The 17,076-nt window shown below is 38.1% G+C and overlaps 1 protein-coding gene across 1 annotated transcript in view; it reads left to right on the top strand.

Moving 5' to 3' along the window:
* LOC103061671 (contactin-6) overlaps window positions 1-16,393 on the top strand; it is a 160,066-nt gene extending 143,673 nt beyond the window's left edge. The window contains exons 16-21 of the mRNA XM_088134694.1: window positions 170-404; window positions 732-847; window positions 2,523-2,709; window positions 8,855-8,967; window positions 14,024-14,192; window positions 16,272-16,393. Coding sequence (XP_087990820.1) covers window positions 170-404; window positions 732-847; window positions 2,523-2,709; window positions 8,855-8,967; window positions 14,024-14,192; window positions 16,272-16,393 — 942 coding nt within the window. The remainder of the gene's footprint in view (window positions 1-169; window positions 405-731; window positions 848-2,522; window positions 2,710-8,854; window positions 8,968-14,023; window positions 14,193-16,271) is intronic.
* Window positions 16,394-17,076: the final 683 nt, after the last annotated feature.

Here is a 17,076-nt window from a genome sequence, read left to right as displayed (position 1 = left end):
TTGTCTCAATAGATTTTTCTTTTAATTATTATTTTCAATATTGCGTTGACTGGTGGAACAAACATTTTCTCTTCAAGGTCCAGTCAACCAACTCAATGCACCTAAAATATATGGATGGGATGAAGAGAGCAGGTACAGTGGTTAGAAGTGATTATTATGCTTCTTGCAGTCAATTCCTGAAGAACTACAAAATGGGGAAGGATTTGGATACCTGATTATGTTTCGGCCGGTTGGCTCCTTGAGCTGGACTAAAGCAGTGGTGACTTCAGTGGAAGCATCCAAATATGTCTACAGAAATGAAAGCATCCCGCCACTATTTCCCTTTGAAGTAAAAGTAGGTGTCTTTAATCATGAAGGAATAGGCACCCTGAGCCCAGTATCCCTTGTGTACTCTGGAGAGGATGGTAAGTAAAGTAGTACCTATCTCACTGTTTCTATCTATTTATGTCCTCTGAAACAGAATTTGGAAACCCACCTGAAATGCTGTCATTAATAGATTTGGTGCAATATGAGCATGATGTTATGGTGGTTTGATGCTTAATACACAGGAAATCTTTGAATGAAGACATAAATCTTACAGATTAGACTATAAACCTTATTACTTCAGATCTATTATGCAGTTTGTTCTATCTTTCACCTTAACAATTATGCAACTATGTTCACAATGTTTTCACCAATAGTCTGCTAAAAAATTAAGTAACAAGGTTTGCTGTGCCTATTCTTTTTCCTAGAGCCCCAGATAGCACCAACTGGCATTTCAATACAAAGCTTCTCGTCTTCTGAAGTGGAAGTCTCTTGGAACCCTCTTGCATGGAGCAGACATACTGGAAGGATTCTTGGCTATGAGGTGGTGTCATTGAAAACCTATTAGATATTATCAGCCAAAATATATGCTTCCCATCTGTATCCATCTGCTGTATTCTCTAAAATAACCTTGTCTGTTCACTAAGTTCACATGTGTTCTTTAGTGTACTTTCTCACCATCTGAATTTCACTTTTGACAACTGACCCTTTCTTTGATTTAAGTCATTTCTATCTCATTATGCCATTACAGGTAGAATGTTATCTTTAAAAAAAATTATGTCCCTTTTTTGGAAAGAAGGGAAGGAAGGAAGGAAGGAAGGAAGGAAGGAAGGAAGGAAGGAAGGAAGGAAGGAAGGAAGGAAGGAAGGAAGGAAGGAAGGAAGGAAGGAAGGAAGGAAGGAAGGAAGGAAGGAAATATACTAAACAACTGGATTATGGACCAAACACCTAAAAAAGGAATATAGGATTAGAGGTTAGAGAATTCAACTGGGAGGCATCAATAGTTGGGAACTACCACCAAAAATGTATTACTCTCCATTATTGCCAACAGGAATCTCTAGAAGGGCCTCAGATAATGAATAAATATGGAAATGGAAAAAAGATGTAAGGAAGATGGCACCCACATTTAAGACATTTATCTCAGTAGCAAGCTAGCAAGCAGTATAGCTTACTCCATTAAGTACTGTCGTGAAATTTTTACCAAGAAAATTCTCCAATAACTGGAGAAGATCCAACAATCATTTAATTGTTTCAAAGCTTCAGAGTGAGCGACTGGTTTCTTGCACACAGAAAAGCTAAAAGCAAAGGCTGCAAGGATATATAGATCTTACGTAGAATGTTGATTAAAGACAATGTGAATATGCACATGCCAGATACAGGGAAGAATTACTTTACAACTGATTAAGGATGCAAAATAACAAGACTGGAAACATAGGTATCATTCAAAGTGTGAAGACACTACAGTTGTATCCTTTGAAATGCAGCACAGCACTCTGATATATGAGAGATGCCAAGATTAGAACTGTAATTCTAACAGCTTGACCCTGTACTGTACTTAACAGCAGAACGAGGAGAGATAACAAAGTAGTAACTACACATCTCTGAACCTGCTGCATCTCACTAAAGGCGTAATTTCTATAGATATTTAGGGCCAATGACAGCTCTAAAGAATAATGTTCTGTTATTTTCCTCTGCAACAGTGAGTTGCCGTTCCAGTGTCAAGAAGCAGGGTTTGGACCTCAGTGGTGTTTTCGGACCTGGTTACATCTGTCAGTCTGTCTGTTAGGCTATTTTTTCCTGATCATTATTTTAGTTCTTCGAAATTTGGAGTTCTGCTAAGTTAGCTGCTACCTCCCACTTTGTGTGAGTAATCCACACTTGGGAAATGACTTTGTTGTTAGAATAGCTAATTTCAAGATAGTTGATAGACTACTAACTAGTCTTCTTCAAACATTTGTTAAAACTCAAAAAAATGTCTAAGTCAGTAGCTGTTTAATTATAACTGCATGGATAAAAATAATTTCACATTTGGATGTTTAAAAAAGGAAAATATTAATTTGTGCGCCTACATGTATTTTATATTTAATATGTGATGTGTGCTACTCTTTTTATATCCTGGTGATATTTTTAAAATGATTTGTCCCTTCTGAAGCTTTAGTTTTCAACATTTCTGGTCATAATTGAGGGAGAAAAATTCTGTCTTCGTTATTAAACTTTAGGTCTTATATTGGATGGATGATTCAAAGGACTCAACAACTGGGAAAGTCAGAGTCATTGGCAACGTAACAGCAAAAAACATTACCAGCCTTAAGGCCAATACCGTGTATTATGCCACAGTGAGGGCTTACAACACAGCTGGAACTGGACCATCCAGTGTTCCAGTGAATGTAACTACAAAAAAATCACGTGAGTATCTTCAGCTGGCAGTGACTGAAAAGCACACGTGCCTTTGATTCACAGTAAATGAAGAATCCTTTCAATCCAGTATAAAAACATCCAAACCATTTGAACAGCAAGCTATGACATGGATTCTTAATTACAATAAATGACTAAAATCAAAAGTGGCTTCTTTTTTTCCCCAGATAATGCTTGTATTCCATGGATTATGAAATGTATTCGTGTGTTGGTCAATATTCTTAAATGAAACCCTCCTGTCTCCTATATTCATCTATCTCTTGGGCATTTACATTTTTAACAAGTTCACAACTGGACAGTACAGTGAGGACAGTAAATGGGTGCCTCTGGGGGAGGGCAAATGATGAAATGAGCAGTGTGACATTATGGTGCAAGCTCCACCCCTTTTTAATATTTATATGGTGATGTTGCCCAGATATATGTAAGTGGTGGAGCCTAAGTCATAAGCTAATTTCTTCCATTTCTTTGGTGACAAAGACCATTAGATTCTGCAGACGCCTTGGTTGTACATTTCTACTTTATATAAAACAAAATAAATAAATGCTTTAGTGTTTATATTCACACTAAGTTCCATACAGTATATAATTTGGGAATAGAAATAATAAATGCTTAAAAAAAAAAATAGTCCTTTTGTCATTTTGAAGGCTTGATCACATTTACAGCTGGAATTTCTACCAACCTTGAGTTTAAAAGTGTTGAAATGCTTGTAAACATTTGAAATTTCAGCATCTAACAATAATATGATAAAGAAAAAGAAGCATAGTCCTCTTTTTGTTTGCTTTGGCCTTTGGGCATGTACTTATTTTCTTATTGATAAAAGTATTAGGAGAAAATGAGTGTTGCTATTTCATTATAACCTACTATAAGAAATCCACCATCTATGAAGGAATTAGGTGTGCTTAAATGCATTCATTTCAGTTGGCTTTGGGGCATTATTTGCCAGACTCTTTTACCACATTAATGAATCCATATCTATTTTCACTGGCATAACATGCACCTTCAAAATCTCAGTCTTTGACTTTGGATAGGGTAGCACTTCCCCATTCAAAGGGTGGTGCACAATTTGGGGGTCTTCCTGGAATCACAGCTCTGCTTGATGAGCAGGTTGCAGCTGTGACCAGGAAGAGCTTTGCCCAGCTTCATTTGGGATGCCAGTTGCACCCTTTCCTGGATTGAGAGGCCCTTCAGATATTCATACCCTGGTAACCTCACAGTTTGACTACTGCCACACACTCTACATGGGCTGCCCTTGAAGATCACCCAGAAGCTTCAGCTGGTCCAGAATGCAGCAGCATAAGCAGTGATGGGGATGCCTTGATATGCCCATGTAACACCTCTGCTTTGTAGGCTGCACTGGTTGCCAGTTTGTTTCCAGGTGCAATTCACGGTGTTGACAGATACCTATACAGCCCTACATAGCATCAGTCCTGTATACTTGAGAGACCGCATGTCTCCCATAGTATGTGCCTGGCCACTTTGATCTTGTAGATTGTAGAATCTGGTGTGCTCCAGGTTCCTTCAAATAAACAATGTCATCTAACTGGATCCCAGAAGTATACATTCTCGGCAGCAGTGCTTACCTTCTGGAATGAGGTTTTCCTGAGATTCAAATGGCTCCCACCCCACTGATGTTTCAAAGGGCCCTGAAGACCTGGCTCTTCACCTAGGCCTTTGGTGAGGATGATTAATGACTCCTTTTCTTCTTTTTCTTTGTTCCCACCTGGGTTTGTTTGTTCTGCCATCTTTGTTTCTTTTGTTGTTTGTTGTTTTTGTGTTTCGGGTTGTTTCTTCATTTCTAAATGTTTTTAACAATTTGTAAAGTGCCCAGAATCACTGGGAGTTGGGTGGCTAATAATAATAATAACAACAACATCAACAACAACAATAAAAATACTTTGAACAGTTTACATCCTGTGATGATACCTTTAATGCCATCAGACAACATCTGCCTATCCCAGGTCCTTGGGAAGGACTCTATAGGTGGATAAAATCCAGTCTGCGACCAACCATAACAATAATAGTCTAAGGTAGAGTAGAGAGCCATGGAAATGGCCTTGAGGGAAATATTCAGAAGCCTCTACTCAAACAAAAAGGGCAGAAGTATTCCTTCAGGCCTGGGAAAGGAGATAGGAAGAGAGTCTGGCTGGTATCTCCATGACTCACTGCGGTATAAGAGGAAGGAGAAGAACACAAGCAGACTTGTACAACTCTGTTAGTTGCATGCTGCTGGGGAATTCTGAGAGTTGAAGTCCACACATCTTCAAGTTGTCAAGGTTGAGAAACACTGGTCTAAACAGAGGAAGCTTAAAAACTCTGACAGAGACATCTAAGTTTCATAATGCAAACATTTTCATGCTCAGTTTCCCTCCTTGATTAAGTATAATTGGACATGCATGAAAGCTGGAATGATGTTTACAATCCTCTGTAAAAAAAAAAAAAAAAAGTGTTTCCATTTATCTTCTATTAAGTTGATAGGGCTACTGTTAATCTTGCTTGTTCATAATCTCCTTTAGGTTATAAGATTGGCCCCCAATAAATATATTTAACTCACTGGAATATCACCTTGCCCTTTTTTGTTTTAACTTTTTCTCCTTTTTAGGTTACATGTGGAGAGGTGGCCTCTAATGCCCAGGTAAAGGGTGCTTTGTGGTTATTTATTTTTAATGCATGCTGAATCCTTATAAACAGTGTTCATCATAGTGCACATCAAAAAGAGAGTGGGGGAAAGATTATAGGTTGAACCAATCCTTTGCCATACAGCAGTAACTACCCCATCTCTTTAAGGCAACAGAAGCATTCCTTACATCTGAATAAGGGACATAGGGTCCTTCACTAAAAGAATCCTATTTTGCATATCCAATTTGAAATTATGTATATTACTGTTCTTCAAATAGATGCTTGCTGGATGTATTGGGGCTACAGGTTCAAGAATTCATAGATTGCATGATCACTTAGTCCCAAGATATCTGTAAGGTACCAAATTAAGGCAGATGCATATCAAATATATTTTCAGATATGGAGCATTTTGGTCATATATCTGAAAATGCTTTTTGGGAAAATGACTTTAATGGTTCTGCACTTCATTTAAAATTAGCTTATTATTTATTCCTGATTCTAGTTGGATAAAATACTAACAGAACAACTAGGATTGGATTGTGATGTACAGTATATCTCCTTTTTCTGGCTGGGGACTTTATTGAGAGGCTACGTGTATGAAAATCAACAACATTGCAACATGGCCTGCTTGGCCATAACAATGTCTCCAGACTATCTCTGAATCATATCACCACAATTAGTTCATTTTTACAAACAAAAAGTAGATTATCTTTATCTATCTATCATTCCATCTATCCCATGGATAGAACTTTAAAAAAAAATGCTATAAAAAGTGGGAAGAAAAATAATGTCAAAAAACAAGTTTTACATTAAGGCTGAATCTACTATATTTTAATAAAGGATATAGATGTGTGAATCATCATCAATCAGAAGAAGAAGAAGAAGAAGAAGAAGAAGAAGAAGAAGAAGAAGAAGAAGAAGAAGAAGAAGAAGAAGAAGAAGAAGAAGAAGAAGAAGAAGAAGAAGAAGAAGAAGAAGAAGAATAGGAGGAGGAGGAAGAGGAAGAGGAAGAGGAAGAGGAAGAGGAAGAGGAAAAGGAAAAGGAAAAGGAAAAGGAAAAGGAAAAGGAAAAGGAAAAGGAAAAGGAAAAGGAAAAGGAAAAGGAAGAGGATAAATATTCTGAACTATTTGTGGATTTATATGTAACTTGTCATCTGCAATTAACAGCAGATCAGGAGCAGTTACATGCAGTTATATAGGATCTTCAATGGAACCAAGAAATATTTATTGCATACAAGGTTCTACATGAGATGCTTCATTCCAAAAGCATGGAGATTGGGAGTGCTGAGGAGTGAGTTCTAAGGTACTTATGCTGAAAGAAGAAGCGAATATTACCCAGATCCAGGGTGGAAAGTTTTAAATACTTCCAGTAGGGACTTCATAGGAACATTGTTATTGGCTGAGACTATACCTGAATAGGGTAGCTGTGTCCTGCCTCTGGTTGAAGATGTCCTCTCCAACTACAGTTAAAAATATAAAATAGTAAGCAGGAGTTTTATCCATAAACTACAGCTGGATGACACCCACAGAACCAACTTGCTCTCAGTCTGTGGTCTAATATTTTACATTATTTTGTTTTAATTAAAGCATTTCTAAATTTGTTAGGTAGATAATTAGATATGCACATGCATCGACACACATATATACACCTCTGTGTGTGTCTCTGTGTGTGTCTCTGTGTGTGAGCATGTATGTGTGGGTACACATTTTTGTGTAACTGTGCATAGAACTCTGCATTTCTTTGTTTAAATAATGTGCAACCAGCCATCCTGTGCCAAGATATTGACTATGAGATTCATAAATCTGAAATATTTATCCTGTCAGTCAACTCTATCCTTGGGGGGAAAAATGTAAAAACTATGTATTATATAATTTGGGGCAATATTCTTTAAAAACTAGTTATACACTTTTTTTCCCCCCTTTCTTTTTTCCAGCTGTGAATTTGTGGTCAGTCTTCACACGGACAAAAAGGGACCATTTTAATGGCCATTTTGACTAATTTTGTCTTATCCAATTTTATAGGCTTTTCAGAAAACCTAAACTTAGAAGTATGAACAGAATGCTTCAAATATATTTATAATATAAATATCTATAAATTTTCAACAAGACATGCTATTCTGATTTCAATTGTTGGTACAAATGATTAATTAAAAATCTAGCATCAATTTACAGTATCTTAGGCTGGATCCCAAGAAAAGGCAGACATGGTTGCATAAGAAAACTAGCATTCAGAGAGAGTTTGGGAGTAAAAAGATACAAGAAGACTTTGTTAGGTTCTGGCCAATTATCAGATTTATTAAAAAGCCTCAACTATCTTCATTTCAGCTTACATCCATCTGCAGGAGACTTCCAGGCTGCTACCTACATTGCTGTACCATATGATCAGCATCTCCTAGAAGTCACAATTTCCTACACTCCTCCTTCTCCTTCTCCTTCTCCTTCTCCTCCTCCTCCTCCTTCTCCTCCTCCTTCTCCTTCTCCTTCTCCTTCTCCTTCTCCTTCTCCTTCTCCTTCTCCTTCTCCTTCTCCTTCTCCTTGTTTTCCCACAGTTGCAAGGTCTGCTTTTCAGATCAAGACTTTCCTACATACTATAACAATATAAATAAATAAACAAGTTCCCCTTTCTTCATTTACATCCCAAATATTGACCATGGAAACAACAGCCAGAGCTTGCAGTCATTTTAAATTGTTCCCCTCTTCAGTTTCCCAGCTGCCTGGATTGGCAGCAAGCAATTCTCCTTAGATCTGCTATGATTATATGTTAGTTTCTATGGTAGTGTACATCCCATGTTTATTTTCTCCTGGTTTATTATTTGCAGAGATGCAATTGTTTTTATTCTCAGTTGGGTAACACAAGGGCATAAGATCAAACTATGCATGGATCAAGTTCAATAATACCCAAGTATCAGAAATGAATTAATATCTCCTAGGAAAGTTAATACTGAATCAATATCTTACTTGTGGTGTGCTAAAAGAGACCTAGTTAAATCTACTGAATGCCAGTGGGAATTGTCCAGCTTCTTGAATAATTTTATCTTACCTTTATGACCTATGCTGGCATCAACATTCTTCTGGGACAGTCAGGAGATGCTGTCATCTCCCACCATCATGTCCAAGCAAGAATAAATGTTATCAGGTTCACCACAGTGAGAGAAAAAGGCATGAAGGACAGTGAACCTTTTCCCCATTAATGCAGGTCAGCACCAGCAATAATTTCTGTTCTGATAGATACTGAAAGTCAAACGGTATGTGAATCTCTTAATGAAACCCAACATGTGGATACTAAAAGAAATAATTGTCAAACTGTGGGCAATAATGACAGTTGTTCACATAACTTTATACAATTTTCATATCAATGATATGTCCCCAGTTCTGAGTAGGACTAGAAACACCTTACACAGCAAAGAGTGACTTGATTTATTGTAACTCAGATGAATTTGCAACAATTGTGTGAACTGTTCATCGGTTGCAATCTGAAATTGAATATTTCATGAATATTTTGCTTTTCTTTTTATTACAGCTCCAAGTCAGCGCCCAGCAAACATAGTCTGGCGACTGACCAATTCAAAACTATGCTTGAACTGGGACCGCGTGAAAACAATGGAAAACGAGTCTGATGTCCTAGGCTACAAAGTACGTTTGTCATGAAGATCCTGGTAAATGTTACATGAGTAGTGGTATTTTGAATTAAATACTTCTTTCTCTTGTAACTACTTTGATCTATTTTTTTTAAAAGGTTGTTTACTACATAAAAACATATTGATATTTGGAGCATGTACTATGAAATTTAGGAAGTTACATAACAGCATTTGGCTAGTTTGCAATCCAGACACTTTAAATAAATAAACTTGTCAATGCAAAAATGTATATCAAAGTGAGGTATTAGTGGTCAAAGAAAACACAGATTATGAAATAATGATGACAAAAAGCTATTGTTTCAAAATGCAAATATTGCTCAAAAGTCTCTATGCAGAGCAGCCTTTCCCTACCTGACACCATTCAGATGTTTTGAAGCTACCCATGCTGGCTGGGAATTCTAGGAATTGTAGTCCCAACTTATCTGGATGAAACCAAGCTTATGGAAGCTTGGATCCCAAAGGAGATAAGTGATCACAAATTAGTTTAGGAACAGAAAAAAAAAATCTTTGGTTGCACTCCATCCCCATAAGACAACAGACTTCAGGCTTCCTGGGTTTATTTTGCTGATGATGCTTTATAACTAAAATGCATGCAACTAGGTGCCAGGTGTCAAACATTCATGCAACTGTTTTTTCCTCCCCCCAAAATTTATTAATTAGAGAAATCTAATTTAGAAAGTGGAGGAAGTATTTTCCCTGTCGTGGTTGTTAAAATCTGGGCTGTACAGAAAATCACCCATAGATACATCCAAATATGCTATCCTACTTTACAGCATCACTCAGGCATAATATGACAGCCTTCTCAAACCTAGGCACCCTCAAAATGTATAGCTTAACTCCCAGAATTCTCTGGGAGTTAGACTATGCATCTTGCTGACTGTTGATAAGTCAACCAGTTGCTAAGAAGTTAGCACATTAGGAGTTAGGCGTTCACACAGTTGGAGCATGTCATAATTGGAGAAGGCTGTCATATGCTCTCGCTCACTTTAACAAAACATCCTTGTTCTTAATGAGTTAAATAAGTGACTAAACTATGACACTTTCCAGATCACATGTGGCTCTTCTAAATCTGAATAAAACTAGCCCCATTGCTTGATAGAGAATTAGCATGTTACAGGTAGTACTACCTTCACTTTGGCTCTCATTATTAGTATTTTTTTCACTTATCCACAAATACAGCACATATCAAAAAACACACTCATGGTCATTCAGGCACTGATTCACTTCATATACATGCATAGGAATGGGAAAACATCAGTCTAGTATAGACTGAAGAGCAGAGACAGGGTGATCTGTAACAGAGTCACTGGGAAGAGAAAAACTTTTCACTTACAAAGAGAAAAAGGAGAAACACTTCCAACATGTTGTGACTGGTGTTTCCCACCACAGCAATTGGCTTTCAGTGATGTCCAGAACACATTTTCAAAATGTGCCAAATGTGCATGTAAACGTAATGGTCCAAATATTGGACTATTGTTACTTCTTATATTTGTGACGGCTTATGATGCAAATCCCCTTCATGGATCACTGCCTTGTCGTGGTGAAGGGGCTTGCGTAACTGAGTGAAGCCATGAGCTATACCGTGCAGGGCCACCCAAGACGGACAGGTCATGACAGAGAGTTCTGACAAAATGTGGTCCACTGGAGAAGGAAATGGCAACCCACTCCAGTATCCTTGCCAAGAAAACCCCATGGACAATGTTAAAAGGCTAAAAGATATGACGCCGGAAGATGAGCCCCTCAGGTCAGAAGGTGTCCAATATGCTACTGGGGAAGAGCGGAAGGCAATTCCAAGTAGCTCCAGAAAGAGTGAAGCGGCTGGGCCAAATCCGAAAGGACGTTCAGCTGTGGATGTATCTGGAAGCGAAAAGAAGGTCCGATGCTGTAAAGAACAATATTGTATAGGTACCTGGAATGTAAGATCTATGAACCAAGGCAAGCTGGATGTGGTCAAACATGAGATGACAAGATTGAACATCGACATCTTGGGAATCAGCGAACTGAAATGGATGGGAATGGGTGAATATATTTCGGGTGACCATTATATCTACTACTGTGGGCAAGAAACCCTTAGAAGAAATGGAGTTGCACTCATAGTCAATAAGAGAGTGGGAAAGGCAGTAATGGGGTACAACCTCAAAAACGACAGAATGATCTCAGTGTGTATCCAAGGCAAACCATTCAATATCACAGTCATCCAAGTCTATGCCCCAACCACTGATGCTGAAGAAGCTGAAGTTGACCGCTTCTATGAAGACCTATAACACCTTCTAGAACTAGCACCAAAAAAAGATGTCCTTTTCATCATAGGGGATTGAAATGCCAAAGTAGGAAGTCAAGGAGTAATCAAGTAAACTTGCCCAAACAGGCAAGTTTGGCCTTGGAGTACAAAATGAAGCAGGGCAAAGGCTAATAGAGTTCTGTCAAGAGAACAAGCTAGTCATAGCAAACACTCTTTTCCAACAACACAAGAGACGACTCTACACATGGACATCACCAGATAGTCAATACCGAAACCAGATTGATTATATACTTTGCAGCCAAAGATGGAGAAGCTCTATACAGACAGCAAAAACAAGACCAGGAGCTGACTGTGGCTCAGATCATGAGCTTCTTACTGCAAAATTTAGGCTTAAATTGAAGAATGTAGGGAAAACCACTAGACCACTCAGCTATGACTTAGATCATATTCCTTGTGAGTACACAGTGAAGGTGATGAATAGATTTAGAGGATTAGATTTGGTAGACAGAGTGCCTGAAGAACTATGGACGGAGGTCCGTAACATTGTACAGGAGGCAGCAACTAAAACCATCCCAAAGAAAAAGAAATGCAAGAAAGCAAAATGGCTGTCTGATGAAGCTTTACAAATAGCTGTGGAAAGAAGGAATGCGAAAAGCAAGGGTGAAAGGGAAAGATATAAGCAACTGAATGCAGATTTCCAGAGAATAGCCAGGAGAGATAAGAAGGCCTTCTTAAATGAACAATGCAAAGAAATTGAGGAAAACAATAGAATGGGGAAGACTAGAGATCTCTACAAGAAAATTGGAGATATCAAAGGAACGTTTAGTGCAAAGATGGGCATGATAAAGGACAAAAAGGCAGGGACCTAACAGAAGCAGAAGAGATTAAGAAGAGGTGGCAAGAATACACAGAAGAACTATACAAGAAAGATCTTAATGTCCCTGATGTCCACACTGGTGTGATCACTGACCTTGAGCCAGACATCCTAGAGAGTGAAGTCAAGTGGGCCTTAGGAAGCATTGCTAACAACAAAGCTAGTGGAGATGACAGTATTCCAGCTGAGTTATTTAAAATACTAAAAGATGATGGTGTTAAAGTGCTGCACTCAATATGCCAGCAAGTTTGGAAAACGCAACAGTGGCCATGGGATTGGAAAAGGTCAGTTTATGTTCCAATTCCAAAGAAGGGCAATGCCAAAGAATGCTCAAACTATCGCACAATTGCACTCATTTCACATGCTAGCAAGGTTATGCTCAAAATCCTACAAGCTAGGCTTCAGCAATACATGAACCGAGAACTACCAGATGTACAAGCTGGATTTCGAAGAGGCAGAGGGACTAGAGATCAAATCGCCAACATTCGCTGGATCATAGAGAAAGCACGAGGGTTCCAGAAAAACATCTACTTCTGCTTCATTGACTATGCAAAAGCCTTTGATTGTGTGGATCACAACAAACTGTGGCAAATTCTTAGAGAGATGGGGGTACCAGACCACCTTACCTGTCTCCTGAGAAATCTGTATGCGGGCCAAGAAGCAACAGTTAGAACCGGTCATGGAACAACCGATTGGTTCAAAATAGGGAAAGGTGTACGACAAGGCTGTATACTGTCACCCTGCTTATTTAACCTATATGCAGAGTACATCATGAGAAATGCCAGGCTGGAAGAATCACAAGCCGGAATTAAGATTGCAGGGAGAATCATCAACAACCTCAGATATGCAGACAATACCACCCTCATGGCAGAAAGTGAAGAAGAACTAAAGAGCCTCTAGATGAGGGTGAAAGAGGAGAGTGCAAAAGCTGGCTTGAAACTCAACATTAAAAAAACTAAGATCATGGCATCTGGACCCATCAATTCCTGGCAAATAGAAGGGGTAGAAATGGAAGCAGTAACAGACTTCATTTATTTGGGCTCCAAGATCACCGCAGACGGAGACTGCAGCCATGAAATTAAAAGACGCTTGCTCCTTGGGAGGAAAGCTATGGCAAGCCTAGATAGCATATTAAAAAGCAGAGACGTCACCTTGCCGACAAAGATCCGCATAGTCAAAGCTATGGTTTTTCCAGTAGTAATGTATGGCTGTGAGAGCTGGACCATAAAGAAGGCTGAGCGCCGAAGAATTGATGCCTTTGAACTGTGGTGCTGGAGAAGACTCTTGAGAGTCCCCTGGACTGCTAGGAGGTCAAACCAGTCAATCTTAAAGGAAATCAACCCTGATTGCTCATTGGAAGGATTGATAATGAAGCTCAAGCTCAGATACTTTGGTCACCTAATCTGAAGAGAGATCTCTTTGGAGAAGACCTTGATGCTAGGAAAGATTGAAGGCAAAAGGAGAAGAGGATGGCAGAGGATGAGATGGTTAGATAGCACCACTGAACCAATGAGCATGAAACTGAGCAAACTCAGGGAGGCAGTGAAGGACAGGAAGGCCTGGCGCAATACGGTTCATGGGGTCACGAAGAGTCGGACACGACTTAACGACTAAACAACAAAAATGATGCGAATGTAAACAGATGTGCCACTAGATGAACAACAGACAGGCGCTGTGAATATGTCCTTATGGCCCCACTGACATCATAGGATCTATAAGTCTCTATAGACAACACTTATAAGCAACAGGAACAGATCATGTTTTTTGCAGAATGAGCCCAGAGGGTACTTGGAAATTTGTTTCATGAATTAAAACAATAATATTCTTTTATGAGTTTAATAAATAAATAAATAGAAAATAAATGAGGCCAGTTGAGAAACCCTACAAAAACAAAAGGAACCTTTTTGCTCTGCCCTTTTCTCCTCTTATATTCAGATTTTGTATAGGCAAAATCGACAAAGCACCACTTATACCCTGAAGACCAACATGACATCTGCTGAGCTGCTAGTACCTTTGGAAGAAGATTACCTCATCGAAATAAGAACTCTAAGTGATGGAGGAGATGGAAGCAGCAGTGAAGAGATTAGAATTCCAACCCAGTCAAGTGAGTTCTCTCCCCTGCTCCCCCTTCCCTCCAAAACAATTGCTATAGACCTTGAATGCTGGAAAAGATGAATGCTGGAAGGACTTTTGGCACATACCTGACAGCATCTAAGTAAGCAGCTAACTGGATGTAGGGACCATCTCTTGGTTAGGAAAAGGAAAAGCAATTGATATATTAAATAAGCGCATTTGGATTTCCTGGGTGGTTGGGATATAGAGCTCTGCAGTTTGCTGATGTAAATGAAACCTGCAGCTGTGTGGAAATTTGTATTGTGTGGAAATTTGTACTGCACTGAAATTAGTGTTCAGCACAATAATCCTCATTATTTACTATTTTAGAAATGCTTAAAATATACCAAGTGTGATCGATAGGTTAAACTGTATAACATCCCTGCCTACAGGCTCACAATCAGCTGAAAATGAAAGACAAAAGGGAAGGGGGGAAAAAAAGTGTTGCTAATGAAGGCCTGGTATGTGTGTCTGTGTGTGTTTACTGTGATGACATCTGTGAACGAAACTCCATTGAAAAAACATTTGTAAGGCTGAAAAGAAGATTCCATAGTGAATGTGCAGCCACTGAGTGAAAAAGAGGCAACACATGATTTTTAGAAACCAAGAGTAACACTGGAGAGAGGGGGAAAAAAGCAAGAATGAGTGGGTGATTTGGAGAACTGATAGGTCATCCGTGGCTCTGAGCAACTTACCAAACTATAGTGATTTAAAAATAATAATTAAAAGCTACAGACAAAACCCTCTAAAAACTACAATAATAAAGTTGTAACATTAAAGCATTAAACATTAAAAGAGTGAAAAAGTGTATTTTTGGCAAGCTGTAATTTGTTCCACAAGATGGACTCCACCATGGAGAAAGGCAGATGGACCTCTGATATCAAAATCATCCACATTTGGACCTATGACAAGTATCTCATGGTTGACCTAAGTGGGTAGGGCAGAGCATATGGGAGCAAGAGTACGAACAGTAAGATAAGAACTGGAAATGCATTAATAAGATAAAGGGTAAAATAAATATTGAGAGTAGGAAATTCCATGCAGAGGTATTAGTAATAAGTGACGCTAAAGGATTGTCAGGATCACTGTCTGATAAACAAGGAGAACTATAAAGACAGTGAAAGAAAAATGGGATAAGAAGAAGACTGGCAGATCTAAGACAAAATGGAGCATTTGATGAGTTTCCTTGTTATACACAAGATTTATAGGGGTAGAGAAAAACCTAAAACAATAGAACAGAACAACTTCTTGGTTCCCCGCCATTCAAGAATTTGCTCGTGATAAGAACTATATTCATTATTACTGATCACATTTTTATTCTCTGATTTTCTTTGGCGTGCACTGTTCAAAGTCTTAGTGATTGGAACAATGGTATATAAATAAAGAATTCATTATAAATAAAGGTAAAATTCCCTATTTGCTTAAAGATGAGAAGCCCAGTCCCCTCTGACATCATCCCTGTGATGTCATTTTATGACTGGTATCTGCATGTACAAAGCAGAAGTCTGTCCTGAATTAATTTTCTCATGTATTCCACATGATCCTGAACCTAGAGCTACTAAATCTGAGCTGCAAAAATGTGACAATTAGGTGGCAGCAAAGAAATCTGTAGCCCCTTTGCCTAGTCTAGTAGTCCTATCCAAATTCTGAGACCATAGATTTCCTTTCAAATTTCATTGTCAAGCAAACACATATAGACCATATTGGGCCATTCAGCTGGTATTTGGATTGGAATTCAGACTCAATATTCTTTATTGGACTGTTGCTTGAACTTCTCAGGTAGTCTCTAAATATAACTACAGAGTTGTAAGTTTTGATCAATGATGCAAGAAAGATAACAGCACGGTGTTAGGGAACAGTGTTGAAGTACAAAAAACTCCTTGAAATACAGTCACAGTTAACTGATGGCATGGTTCTCTTGACTAGGAAGAGGCTTTTATTCTCTTTAAAAGAATAGCAACCTAAATGAGTCAAAACCCATGCCATTTAAATATATTTATTAACTCTTTGAAACCAGAAACAATGCTTCTACTTCATGAATTTCAATGGTCTTCTCTCTTTCTTTCTCTAGGTTTAAGCTCCAAAGGGATGCACACCTGTCCTTCAGTTGGTGACATAATCACAAATAAAATTATAATCCTGATTTATATTTTCAATTCTGCTGGATATTTTTTAACTGCAAGGAGCGAATAAGCAGACACTGCACTTTTAAAAATAAAACAATAAGCAACCAGAAAGATTCGGCTAACCCTTCACCTCCATATACCAGTTTCATCTGTTGTCTCTGAAAATAGAAGCTATGAAGAAAATATAATTAATTCCCCTTTAAAATGTAAATATAATTCAGGCTGTAATCCTCTGCCTAGTTTCCTAGGAGAGTCTGAGGTCTTTTTGAGTGGACATATGTAAGATTATACTGAAACTGAACATTAGCATATTTAAAATCTGTGCTTTTAATATCTCTGTGAGTTAAATAGCAATAGTAAAAACAAAAAATGTACACTAGGTTGTATTGCAGTGTTTTGTTGTATGTATCTTAAACATGCAAACTATTAAGAATCACCAGTCCTGACCAATATGAGAAAAAGTTCCAATTGTTTGTGATGTACGATATTGTCAGAACCAGTCTGAAACTAAATCAATATTTATTGCATTTTCAAATTTAATAAAAAAATATTTCCTTACCATTTTCTTTTTTATAGCAGTATCTTGGATCAGCAGAAAAAAAACACCATACAAAGCACATGAATTTTATTCCAATACTATAATTCAGTTTAAAGAACAAATAATAATACTAATGAGCCAAGTTTTGTATGGAAAACTTTGAGACCAGACAACTAAATAAGTTATCAAGAAAATAAAAAATCATTACACAA

Source organism: Python bivittatus, unplaced genomic scaffold (genome assembly GCF_059951505.1).
Source record: "Python bivittatus isolate LINGU-HERP-01145 unplaced genomic scaffold, Pbiv_v1 ctg000080_np1212, whole genome shotgun sequence".
NCBI classification, from domain to species: domain Eukaryota; kingdom Metazoa; phylum Chordata; class Lepidosauria; order Squamata; family Pythonidae; genus Python; species Python bivittatus.
The sequence above is the reverse complement of the archived record's forward strand: the minus strand, read 5'-3'. Positions and strand labels throughout refer to the sequence as shown.